The 12,684-nt window shown below is 46.6% G+C and overlaps 1 protein-coding gene across 1 annotated transcript in view; it reads right to left on the bottom strand.

The window, feature by feature from the left end:
• The window catches only part of LOC140204491 (tubulin polyglutamylase ttll6-like), a 59,094-nt gene that overhangs the window by 10,256 nt on the left and 36,154 nt on the right, over positions 1-12,684 (bottom strand). The window contains exons 6-7 of the mRNA XM_072271197.1: positions 8,782-9,007; positions 5,307-5,488 (exon numbers count right to left, since the gene is read on the bottom strand). Of these exons, the coding sequence (XP_072127298.1) occupies positions 5,307-5,488; positions 8,782-9,007 (408 nt within the window). The remainder of the gene's footprint in view (positions 1-5,306; positions 5,489-8,781; positions 9,008-12,684) is intronic.

Raw genomic sequence — 12,684 nt, 5'->3', positions numbered from 1 at the left:
GTATTATATATCAATGCACGGAGTATAAGAAATAAAGTGGATGAGCTTGAGGCTCAGTTGGAAATTGGCAAGTATAATGTTGTAGGAATAACAGAGACATGGCTGCAAAAGGACCAGGGCTGGGAAATAAATATTCAAGGGTATACGTCCTATCAAAAGAACAGACAGGTGGGCAGAGGGGGTGGGGTGGCTCTGTTGGTGAGGAATGAAATTCAGTCCCTTGCAAAGGGCGACACAGAATCAGGAGATGTAGAGTCAGTATGGATAGAACTGAGAAATTGTAAGGGCAAAAAGACCTTAATGGGAGTTATCTGCAGGGCCCCAAACAGTAGCCTGGATATAGGGTGCAAGTTGAATCAAAAGTTAAAATTGGCATGTCGCAAAGGTAATGCTACGGTTGTTATGGGGAATTTCAACACGCAGGTAGACTGGGAAAATCAGGTTGGTCCAGACCCCAAGAAAGGGAGTTTGTGGAGTGCCTCCAAGATGGATTCTGAGAGTAGCTTGTACTGGAACCTACCAGGGAGAAGGCAATTCCGGATTTAGTGTTGTGTAATGAACTGGATTTGATAAGGGAACTCGAGGTAAAGAAGCCATTAGGAGGTAGTGACTATAATATGATAAGTTTTCAAATACAATTTGAGAGAGAGAAGGGAAAATCGGAAGTGTCAGTATTGCAGTTGAACAAAGGGGACTATGGAGCCATGAAGGAGGAGCTGGCCAAAGTTGACTGGAAAGATACCCTAGCAGGGATGACAGTGGAACAACAATGGCAGGTACTTCTGGGAAGGTGCAGGATCAGTTCATTCCAAAGCGGAAGATAGATTCTAAGGGGAGTAAGGGACGACCATGGATGACAAGGGAAGTCAAGCATAGTATAAAAATAAAAAAGTATAACATAGCAAAGATGAGCGGGAAGCCAGAGGATTGGGAGACTTTTAAAGAGCAACAGAGGATAACTTAAAAGGCAATATGGGGAAAAAAGATGAGATACGAAGGCAAGCTAGCCAAGAATAGAAAGGAGGATAATAAAAGCTTCTTTAGGTATGTGAAGAGGAAAAAATCAGTTAAGACCAAAGTTGGGCCCTTGAAGACAGAAACGGGTGAATTTATTATGGGGAACAAGGAAATGGCAGATGAGTTGAACAGGTACTTTAGATCTGTCTTCACTGGGGAAGACACAAACAATCTCCCAGATGTAATAGTGGCCGGAGGACCTAGGGTAACGGAGGAACTGAAGGAGATTCATATTAGGCAGAAAATGGTATTGGATAGACTGATGGGACTGAAGGATGGTAAATCCCCAGGGCCTGATGGTCTGTACCCCAGGGTACTTGAGGTGGCTCTAGAAATCTTGGATGCATTGGTAATTATTTTCCAATGTTCTATAGATTCAGGATCAGTTCCTGAGGACTGGAGGGTAGCTAATGTTATTCCACTCTTTAAGAAAGGAGGGAGAGAGAAAACAGGGAATTATAGACCAGTTAGCCTGACATCAGTGGTGGGAAAGATGCTGGAGTCCATTATAAAGGATGAAATAGCGGCACATTTGGATAGCAGTAACAGGATCGGTCCGAGTCAGCATGGATTTACGAAGGGGAAATCATGCTTGACTAATCTTCTGGAATTTTTTCAGGATGCAACTATGAAAATGGACAAGGGAGAGCCAGTGTACCTGGACTTTCAGAAAGCCTTTGATAAGGTCCCACATAGGAGATTAGTGGGCAAAATTAGAGCACATGGTATTGGGGGTAGGGTACTGACAGGGATAGAAAATTGGTTGGCAGACAGGAAACAAAGAGTAGGGATTAATGGGTCCCTTTCAGAATGGCAGGCAGTGACTAGTGGGGTACTGCAAGGCTCGGTGCTGGGACCACAGCTATTTATAATACATTAATGATTTAGATGAAGGGATTAAAAGTAACATTAGCAAATTTGCAGATGACACAAAGCTGGGTGGCAGTATGAAATGTGCGGAGGATGTTGAGATAATGCAGGATGACTTGGACAGGTTGGGTGAGTGGGCAGATGCAGTTTAATGCGGATAAATGTGAGGTTATCCACTTTGGTGGCAAGAACAGGAAGGCAGATTACTATTTGAAAGGTGTCAGGTTAGGAAAGGGGAAGTACAATGAGATCTTGGTGTCCTTGTTCATCAGTCACTGAAAGTAAGCATGCAGGTACAGCAGGCAGTGAAGAAAGCTAATGGCGTAACAAGGGGAGTTGAGTTGAGTATAGGAGCAAAGAAGTCCTTCTGCAGTTGTACAGGGCCCTGGTGAGACCACACCTGGAGTATCATGTACAGTTTTGGTCTCCAAATTTGTGGAAGAACATTGTTGCTATTGAGGGAGTGTAGTCGAGGTTCACGCGGTTAATTCCCGGGATGGCGGGACTGTCATATGGTGAAAGATTGGAGCGAATGGGCTTGTATACACTGAAATTCAGAAGGATGAGAGGGGATCTGATTGAAACATACAAGATTATTAAGGGATTGGACACGCTAGAGGCAGGAAACATGTTCCCAATGTTGGGGGAGTCCAGAACCAGAGGCCACAATTTGAGAATAAGGGGCAGGCCACGTAGAACGGAGTTGAGGATAAACTTTTTCACCCAGAGAGTTGTGGATCTGTGGAATGCTCTGCCTCAGAAGGCAGTGGAGGCCAATTCTCTGGATGCTTTCAAGAAAGAGCTAGATAGAGCTCTTAATGATAGTGGAGTCAAGGGATATGGGGAGAAGGCAGGAACAGGGTACTGATTGTGAATGATCAGCCATGATCAAAGTGAATGGTGGTGCTGGCTCGAAGGGCTGAATGGCCTACTCCTGCACCTATTGTCTATTGATTGCTCTTGGCAAAGTTATCTACAGAAGTGGTCTGCCACTGCCTTCTTCTGGGCCAGTGTCTTTAAAAGACGGGTGACCCCAGTCATTATCAATACTCTGCAGAGATTGTCTGCCTGGCGTCAGTGGTCACATACCCAGGACTTGCGATCTGCACCGGCTGCTCATACGACTGTCCACCACCTACTCCCTGATCAGGGGGCTAACCAGGTGCTACATATTGTCCAAGGGTGACCTGCAGGCTAGAGGGGGGAAGGGGCACCTTACACCTCCTTTGGTAGAAACGTAACTCCGCCTGCCACCCAGAACTGCTCACAATACTCCAAGTGCGGTCTGACCAGTGCCTTATAAAGCCTCAGCATTACTTCCTTGGTGATATGTTCTAGTCCTCTTGAGCGCAGTCTAGCCCACAGTCCTCACTCCACCTCTGCATGCCTGCTGAATCCACCTCCTTTCCCCTTTGTTGCAGCTCTAAGCAGCAGGAGGAACTTCTGACACAAGAAAGTCTGCAGTTGCTGGAAATCCAAAATGCTGGAGGAACTCAGCAGGTCAGGCAGCATCTGTGGAAGGGAATAGACAGTCGACATTTCGGGCTGAGACCATTCATCGGGACTGGAAAGGAAGAGGAAGATGCCTGAATAAGAAGGTGAGGGGAGGAGAAGGAGGATAGCTGGGAGGTGATAGGTGAAGCCAGGTGGGTGGGAAAGGTCAAGGGCAGGAGAGGAAAGAATCTGATAGGAGCGCAGAGTGGACAACAGGAGAAAGGGAAGGAGCAGGGGCCACAGAAGGATGTAATAGGCACGTGAGAAGAAAGGAATGGAGGAAGGAATAGTGAAGAATGGGGGAGGGTCGAAATTTGTTTTCCAGAAGGAGGAATCGATATTCATACTGTCACGTTGGAGGCTACCCAGACACAATATAAGGTGTTACTCCTCCACCCTGAGGGTGGACTCACCTTGGCACGAGGAGGCCGTGGACTGACACCTGGGAATGGGAATCAGAATTAAAATCTTTGGCCACCAGAATGTCACGCTGGTGGCGGATGGCACAGAGGCGCTCGGCGGCTATGCCTGAGCAGTGGGAAAATGTGGAACTTTAAAATGTGCAGGGAATAGCAGCGATACATTGGAGGGGAGGTTTTTATAAAAGGATAGGAGAGGCTAACATTAAGATCGAGGATTAATTTTATGCACCAGATAAGTTTGCACGTATTTGGAATTCACTGCATGGTGTTGATCAGGGCATGACAGGCGACAAAATCCAACAATGTACAACAATTATACAGAATAAAGAAAAGAGATTCCGCAGGTGCTGGAAATCCAAAGTAACAGACACAAAATGCTGGAGGAACTCAGCAGGTCAGGCCGTATCTACGGAAAGGAATAAACAGTCAATGTTTCTGGCCAAGACACTCCATTAAAGAATAAGGAAGTAGACAAAGGTAAGCCAGAGGTTAAAGTTTGGATATGGAATATAATGTGCATAAATATATAAATACTAGTATGGATTTACAAAGTAGACAGCGTATCAAAATGTGGTTTATAGTGTTTACAGTTCAGTGCAGTGACAGGGTAATAGTTAGAGGGGGTTGGGGGTCGGTGGGGGAGTAACTAGGATGGTTGATCAGATGAACTGCCTGAGGGGAAAAAATCTTTTGAGATGGCATGAGGTCTCGTTTTCAGAAACCCAAGGTGATTTCCCGAAGGGAGCTTTTGGAAAAGTGAGTTTGCAGGGTGGGTACAGTCTTCAGTGATTTTCCTGCCCACTTCTTTATTCTGAACGCATACATCGGCTTCCCCTTCTGGGGAAATAGTCCTTCCCCCTTCCCTCTGCTTCTGTTTCCCACTCTGGCCTCTCACCTCTTCTCACCTGCCGGTCACCTTCCCCTGGGCACTCCTCCTCCTTCCCTTTCTCCCACGGTCCACTCTCCTCTCCTATCAGATTCCTTCCTCTCCAACCCTTCAACTTTCCCACCCACCTGGCTTTACCTATCACCTTCTAGCTATCCTCCTTCCCCTCCCTCCCCACACCTTTTTATTCCTTTCCAGTCCTGAAGAAGGGTCTCGGCCCAAAATGGCGACTGTTTGTTCATTTGCGTAAGAGGAGCAGAATTAGGCCATCTGGCCCATCGAAGCTGCTTTGCCATTTGATCACGACTGATCCCTTCCCATGTCAGCCTCAATATCCTGCCTTCTCCCCATAACCCCTCATGCCCTGACTAATCAAGGATCTATCAACCTCTGCCTTAAATATACCCGATGACTTGGCCTCCACTCCCATCTGTGGCGATGAATTCCACAGATTCACCACCCTCTGGCAAAAGAAATTTCTCGTCATCTCTGTTCTAAATGGGTGCTGCCTGGCCTGCTGAGTTCCCCCAGCACTTTGTGTGTGCAGCTGAATTTGACAGCAGGAATATTCATTAATTATCGTTGCCCAACGTGGCACTCTTCAGTCTTTCAGTCACCTGTACTCCCGCGACCACCAGATCTTAGGCAGCTGTTCCTTCTTTCGCGGCCTCTCTTCCTCCATGTCTTCCTGCCGGCCACAAGCTGCAAGGTTAATCATGCAGAGTGTATCATAAAGAAGATCCTCCTTCACCTCTTGATCAAGATTGGAGTCCATCACAGAGCTCAGGGAATGCTTAACCTGCAACATTAATAATTAAAAATTAATAGTGTTGGCCAAAAAGAACAACAGTCTACAAATCAGTGAATTCAAATGAATCAAGGGCAGTGGAAGTAGGCAAACAAACTGTCTTTGTTCTTACCACATGCTGAAAGGAGGTGGAGGTGGCCATTTTGTGAGACTGTCCTTGCACACCCTCCATTTTGTGAACTCTTCGATTCTAGCTCTGGGATTATCGAATCAGAGCAATTGAATGTGGACGCAAGGAGTTTCAGCTAACGACCGGCTAACCCGGGACCACTCTCAGACAAGCAGCTATTTATAATGTAAAGTGGCAGACTTGGAGAAGAAATCTACAACCTCATTAGGCTCAGTGCCTGGGTCAGCTACCTTAGCTGCTTTGAACCAGGCCAAGTTGAAAAAAACAAAGGCACGGGTCTGGGGGTAAAGACCATTGAACAATGCTGGCTGGAGCCCTGGACCAGAGCCATTAAGAAGGTGACCCAGGTAGGGTGCCACTTCTCAGCCCAGTTTTGCATCCTATCAATGTCCTGCTGTAACCTCTGACAGCCCTCCACACTATCCACAACATCTCCAACCTTTGTGTCATCAGCAGATTTACTAACCCATCCCTCCACTTCCTCATCCAGGTCAATTGGTGGCCACCGGGAGGTCCCGTTTTTCTCTGGTGGATGGACTGTAGGTGCTCGTTGAAGCGGTTTCCCAAACTGGGCCGGGTCTCTCCGATATACAGGAAGCCATACCAGGAGCACCGGATACAACAGATGACCCCAACAGACTCACAGGTGAAATGTCGCCTCACCTGGAAGGACCGTTTGGCCCCGAATGGTAGTGAGGGAGGAGATCCAAGTGCAGGTGTGGCACTTCTCCTGGTGGCCACCAATTTTAATTCTACTTCCTATTCCCATTCCAACATGTCAGTCCATGGCCACCTCTACTGCCGCAATGAGGCCACACTCAGGTTGGAGGAACAACTCCTTATTCCGTCTGGGTGTGTCTGTGTGTGTGTGTGTGTGTGTGTGTGTGTGTGTGTGTGTGTGTGTTGCTTTGGATTGCCAGCCTCTGCAGATTTTCTCTTGTTTTTAATCACCCTCTGGTGTCTTCCTCTCTGGAACCATTTTAATGTGGATTTAACTATGGACAAATGCCAGGTCTTTGTCTATGGGAACTATCATAAACGACCATGGTCTTCCACCCATCTACAGATGCATATCTTCCATTGTGTCATAGTCTAAGAGCACTAAAAGACAGAAGTAGGCCATTTGGCCCATCTAGTCCATGCCAAAATATTATTCTGCCAATTCCTATCAATCTGCACCTGTACCATAGACCTCGATACCCCTGCCATCCACATACTTATCTAAACTTTTCTTAAATGTCGCATCCGCCACTTCTGCTGGCACACCCTCACCACTCTCTGAGTGAAGAAGATCCCTTTCATGTTCCCCTTAAACATTTCACCTTTCTCAATTAACCCATGACCTCTAGTTCTAGTCTCACCCATCCTCAGCAGCAAAAGCATGCTTCCATTTACTCTATGTTCCTCATGGTTTCGTACACCTTTATCAAATCTTCCTTGATTCCCTGTGCTCCAGAGAATAACTTTCCCTGTAACTCAGGCCCTCGAGACCCAGCAACATCCTTGTGAATATTCTCTGCTATCTTTCAAATCATTGATGTCTTTCCTGTAGTTAGGTGACCAGAATACTCCAAAGTAGGCCTCACCAATATCTTCAAGAGCTTCAATCTAACAACTCAGCTTCTGTACTCAACAATTTGATTAATGAAGACCAATGTGCCAAAATCTCTCTTTATGAACCCATCTATCTGTTTCCACAGGGAGCAGATTTTGGGATAACAGTCAGAAAGTTGGTTTAACTTTTTTTTACTTTAAGGCTGTCATTGTCAAACTGCTTCTGCACTGTGTTCACTCTTCTACTCAAAGTCAAGTTCAAAGTAAATTTATTATCAAAGTACATATGACCATAGGCATATGTTGATTCACTAAGATTCACTTACTTGAGGACATTCACAGTATTTAAAAGGAATCAAACAAAACATCCAGAATAAATAAATAAACAAACAATAAATATCAAGAATATGAGATGAAGAGTCCTTCAAAGTGAGTCCATAGGCTGTGGGAGCAGTTCAATGCTGTGGTGAGTAAAGTTAAGCGAAGATATCCCCTTTGGTTCACGACCCTGTACCTTCTTCCTGATGGTTGAGTGGGGTAATAACTGTTCCTGAACAGTTCCATTGAACTGTTGCTGCTAAGTTAACAAATTTCACGACACATACCGGTGATAATAAACCTAATTCTAATTCTGATCATATATGCCAATCTGCAACTGTGCCACTAGTTCATCGACCTTATTCTGTACACTGCACATGTCCAAATATAACACCTTTTCGATAACAATAATAATGGAAAAGTGGAAAAAAAACAATAATAATGGGAAAAAACACAGTAAATATAAATACATTAGATAGCTTATATGCATAGCTTGACTGTATGTCCATAAAGTGACGCTGGGCACAGGAGTTTCTGTACATAAGGTGACTCTGACAGGAAATGATAAAGTAGTGGTGGTTGCGGGTATGTGGAGGGGTGGGTTAGCGGGTGGGGGTGTTGATCAGCCTCAGTACTTGGGGAATTACTGACTGACCATTACAGCGCTGGTGTTTAGGACAACGGTGAAGGTCCTCCATCTGTGGTGGTGTTCAGAGATTCCTTGATCATGCCCGTAGCTTCCGCTCGGTTTTCACTACTGTTGGACATGTAAATCCCAGGTGGAGACTCAGGAACACCGCCAGACTCAGATGTAGGAGGATTCTTCATTGCTGTTTGCGTAACGGTTTTGTTTTAGTGGTCAGTGCTGGTAGTGCTGAGTTGAGCCCTCGAACCTGGAGGTCCGGTACACCGCTCTCAGTCTGGCCTCTACCCTTTGACCTGTTTGTCATGGGTGACCCTATCCAGAGCCAAAGCCTAAAGCCCCGGCTCCAGCGTGCAGACCTCTCCGGGTCATTGAGGCGCGCAAGCCTCCAAACCCTACAACACGGTTGTGGTCCTCTTGGAGGACTGCTAGGGGAAAGTAACAGTTTTTGAGTCTGCTGGTCCTGGTGTGGATGCTACAGAGCCTCCTCCCTGATGGGAGTGGGGACAAACAGTGAGCAGGGTTGGTGGGATCCTTCACGATATTACTGGCCATCCCATCATGATGTTACATTTGCATGTTTTATGCGGTCACCTAAATTATCTGCTTAATCTTTATGTATCCCAGAGGTGCGCATACCTTCATCAGCCAGGGTTTCAAGGGGTGGTCCAGCAGGATGTCAAAGCCGAGGAGCTGAAAGCAAGCACTCCCAGACACGTGATTTGGGAAGCAGGTGAAGTAGGTGTTCCTCAGGGCCAGATACACAGACAGAATGGTTTTGATGATCACGTCTTCAATACTGCTCCACAGCACCTCCAGGTCATAGGCATTGCTCTCCATGTACTGGTTAAAGAAAGACAGCTTTCTGCAAGGAACAACATTTTACACAGCCGTCAGTTCTAATCTATCGCAGGCCACCGTTCATCCATCGGATGGCATTGCCGAGTGACTTCGCTGATCAAGTACTCTGCCCCACCATTTGTGTTATTGTGTGACAGGTCAATAGCACTGCAAGCCACAAGATAGACTGCGTATCCATTGAAGGAAATATCAGCTCTCTTGATTAATTTCCCCCCTTTTTGACAGGATTTATTGGAAGTGATTTCTTGCCGATTCATAGTTGCCTTTGAAAAGGTTGACCGCACCCTGAACCCACGATATTCCATCTTGTGAAGTTGTCTGGTGGTTTACATTCACAGTCAGAAAGCACTGCAGTAAACAAACAGGCCCTTTGGCCCATCTAGTCCATGCTGAATCATTAATCTGTCTGGTCCCATTGACCGGCACCCAGTCTGTAGCCCTGCCATCCATGTACAAATTTATCTTAAATGTTGAAATCACACCTCCATCTATCTCTTCTGCTGGCAGCTTGCTCCATACTCTCACCACCCTCCGAGTGAAGAAGTTTCCCTTCATGTTCCCCTTAAACTTCTCACCTTTCACCCTTAACCCACGAGCTCTAGCTCTAGTCTCACCCTCCCAAGCTCCGTGTAACAAGCCTGACGTAACGAATCAGTGTTTCTAGAGTCATTGTCATAGAAAAGTACAGCACAGGAACAGGCCTTTTGGCCCATCTAGTCCATGCCAAAACCTGCTAAACTGCCCACACCCATTGACCTGCACCAGGATCATAGTCCTCCATCCTATCCAAACTTCGCTGAAACGTTGAAACCGAGCACGCATGCAGCACTTGTGTTGCCAGCTCATTCCACACTGGTCACCACCATCTGAGTGAAGACGTTTCTCCTCATGTTTCCCTTAAACTTTTCACCTTTCACCCTAACCCATGATCCCTGGTTGTGGTCACACTCAACCTCAGTGGAAAAAGCCTGCTTGCATTTACCCTATCTCTACCCCTCATAATCTTGAATATTTCTGTCAAATCTCCTCTCAACCTTCTACATTCTGAGGAAGAAAGTCCTAACCTATTCAATCTTTCCTTATAACTCAGGTCCTCCAGACCCAGCTACATTTTTGTAAATTTTTCCTCTACTCTTTCAACCTTATTTACTATACATCTTTCCTGTAGGTAGGTGACCAGAACTGCATACGATACTCCAAATTAGGCCTCACCAATGTCTTATACAACTTCAACATAACATCCCATCTCTTGTACTCGATATATTGATTTATGAAAGCCGATGTGACAACAGCTTTCTTTCTACCTGTGACACTACTTTCAACGAATTTTGGACCTCTATTCCCAGTTCCCTTTGTTCTACCGCACTCCTCAGTGCCCTACCATTCACTGTGTAAGACCTTCCCCGGCTGGTCCTACCTAAATGTAACACCTCGCACTTGTCTGCATTGATTTTCAGCTGCCATTTTTTCAACCCATTTTTCCAGCTGATCCAGATCCTTCTGCAAGCCATGACCGCCTTCCTCACTGTCCACTATATCCTCAAACGTGGTGTCATCTGCAAATTTACTGATCAGGTAACTACATTATCATCCAGAACACTGATAGAGATGACAAACAACAATGGGCCCAGCACTGGTCCCTGCAGCACACCACTGGTCACAGGCCTCCAGTCAGAGAGGCAAACCTCTACTACCACTCTCTGGCTTCTCCCACAAAGCCAATGTCTAATCCAATTTACAACCTATGCTGAATGCCAAGCGACTGAACCCTCTTGACCAACCTCACATACAGGACCTTGTCAAATGCCTTGCTAAAGTCCATGTAGGCAACATCCACTGCTTTGCCTTCATCCGCTTTCCTGGTAACTTGCTCAAAAAACTCTCCAGGATTGGTTAGACATGACTTACCATGCACAAAGCCATGCTGACTATCCTGAATCAGTCCCATGTCTATCCAAATCCTCATATATCCAGTCCCTTAGAATACTTTCCAATAACTATCCCACTACTGATGACAGACTGAGCAGTCTGTAATTTCCTGGTCTATGTTTAGAACCTTTCTTGTCACTAAGAATTATTTAAATATCTCTGCTAGGGCCCCTGCAGTTTCTGCACTAGCCTCCCCCCAGGGTCTGAGGGAACACTTTGTCAGGCCCTGGGGATTTACCCACTCTGATTTTCCTCAGGACAGCAAGCATCTCCTTCTCTGTAATCTGCATAGGGTCCATGAATTTACGGCCCATTGCAAGCAATGGTAAGGCCACAGCAGTGTTGTAGGCCTCAAATATGAAGAGGAAATGGGAGATTTCCCTCACTAAAGAGCTTTTAAACAACAGCTCAATAGTTGCCATGTCTTACAGACCTTTATTCCAGATTTATCCGATCACTTATGTAAATTTGTCTGCCTTCATGGGATTTAGCTCACATTTCTTTTTTCTAGGTCCATGGTTCTTGCTGGACACGAAATACCAGATTGGGACGATCCCAATTAGCAGGACATCCTAAGAGATATTCCAGTCCAGGGACATTCCCTGTGGCAAGGGACGTAGAATTGACTCCTGCTCATTACTGTCATTATTTATTCATCATTAATAATGACTCCTGTCTGCAGATTTGAATGAGAGAGTGTTTAGCATTGTCTTTCCACTCACTTTTATCTGTTATTTCAGTCACGGTCCAGTCAGTTGACTCCTCATTTCTGTTCATTTCCTTTTCCCCGTGTTTTACCTCCTTGACTAAGGCACCTGATTCCCATCTGAACTGGAAACATAATAACTCCGGCTGAAATCTACTTGGGACTGGACCGTCACCTCAGCCAGTGCGGCAAAGCACGTTCCGGGCCACTAAGAATAGTCGACTCTAAGTTGCTTCGGTGCCTGGGGTTGCTTTGGGAATTCTGTTGTCTCGTGTCCAGTTGAGTATTGCCGGCCGTTTGCTGCTATTTCGAGTCAAGATACGAACGGACCGTCATTGTTTGGTTTTGTAGTTTCGTGTCCTGCTGAGTATTGCTGGCCGTTTGCTGCTACTCCGAATCAAGATATAAATTGTCTGTTGTTGTTTGGTTTTGTTGTTCTGTGTCCAAGTCTGGGCTCCGTATCCGAGTCCGAGTCCAAGTCCGGGCTCCGTGTCCCAGTCCCAGTCCAAGTCCAAGTCTGGGCTCCGTATCCGAGTCCGAGTCCGAGTCCGGGCTCCGTGTCCGAGTCCGGGCTCCGTGTCCGAGTCCGGGCGCTCCGTGTCCAAGTCCGAGTCCGTGTCCGGGCTCCGTGTCCGAGTCCAGGCTCCGTGTCCGAGTCCGAGTCCGGGCTCCATGTCCGACTCCGGGCTCCGTGTCCGAGTCCGAGCCCGAGTCGGAGTCCGGGCTCCGTGTCCGAGTCCGAGTCCGAGTCCGGGCTCCGTGTCCAAGCTGCATAACCAAGCTCTGGGTCCAGGCTACTCCGGTTTGTTGTCCATGTAAGCATCTAATCCTCACTCTCCGGCCTTCCTCGCAACTATTAATAAGCACACTTCTGTTAATTCTACCTCCGTGTCGATGTTCTGCACTTGGGTCCGCTTCCAGTCGTCCATTGCAACAATTTCAGCTTCACTCCGTTCCTTAAGGTTGTTATAGCCATGGGGTGGTAATGGGGACGAGCTCCCGCCGCCTATTAAATGCTCCCAATGGCGAGTGCCTCAATATTGCCT

Source organism: Mobula birostris, chromosome 10 (assembly GCF_030028105.1).
Source record: "Mobula birostris isolate sMobBir1 chromosome 10, sMobBir1.hap1, whole genome shotgun sequence".
Taxonomy (NCBI): Eukaryota; Metazoa; Chordata; class Chondrichthyes; order Myliobatiformes; family Myliobatidae; genus Mobula; species Mobula birostris.
Note: the sequence above shows the minus strand (reverse complement) of the source record. Positions and strands in the feature narration are given on the sequence as shown.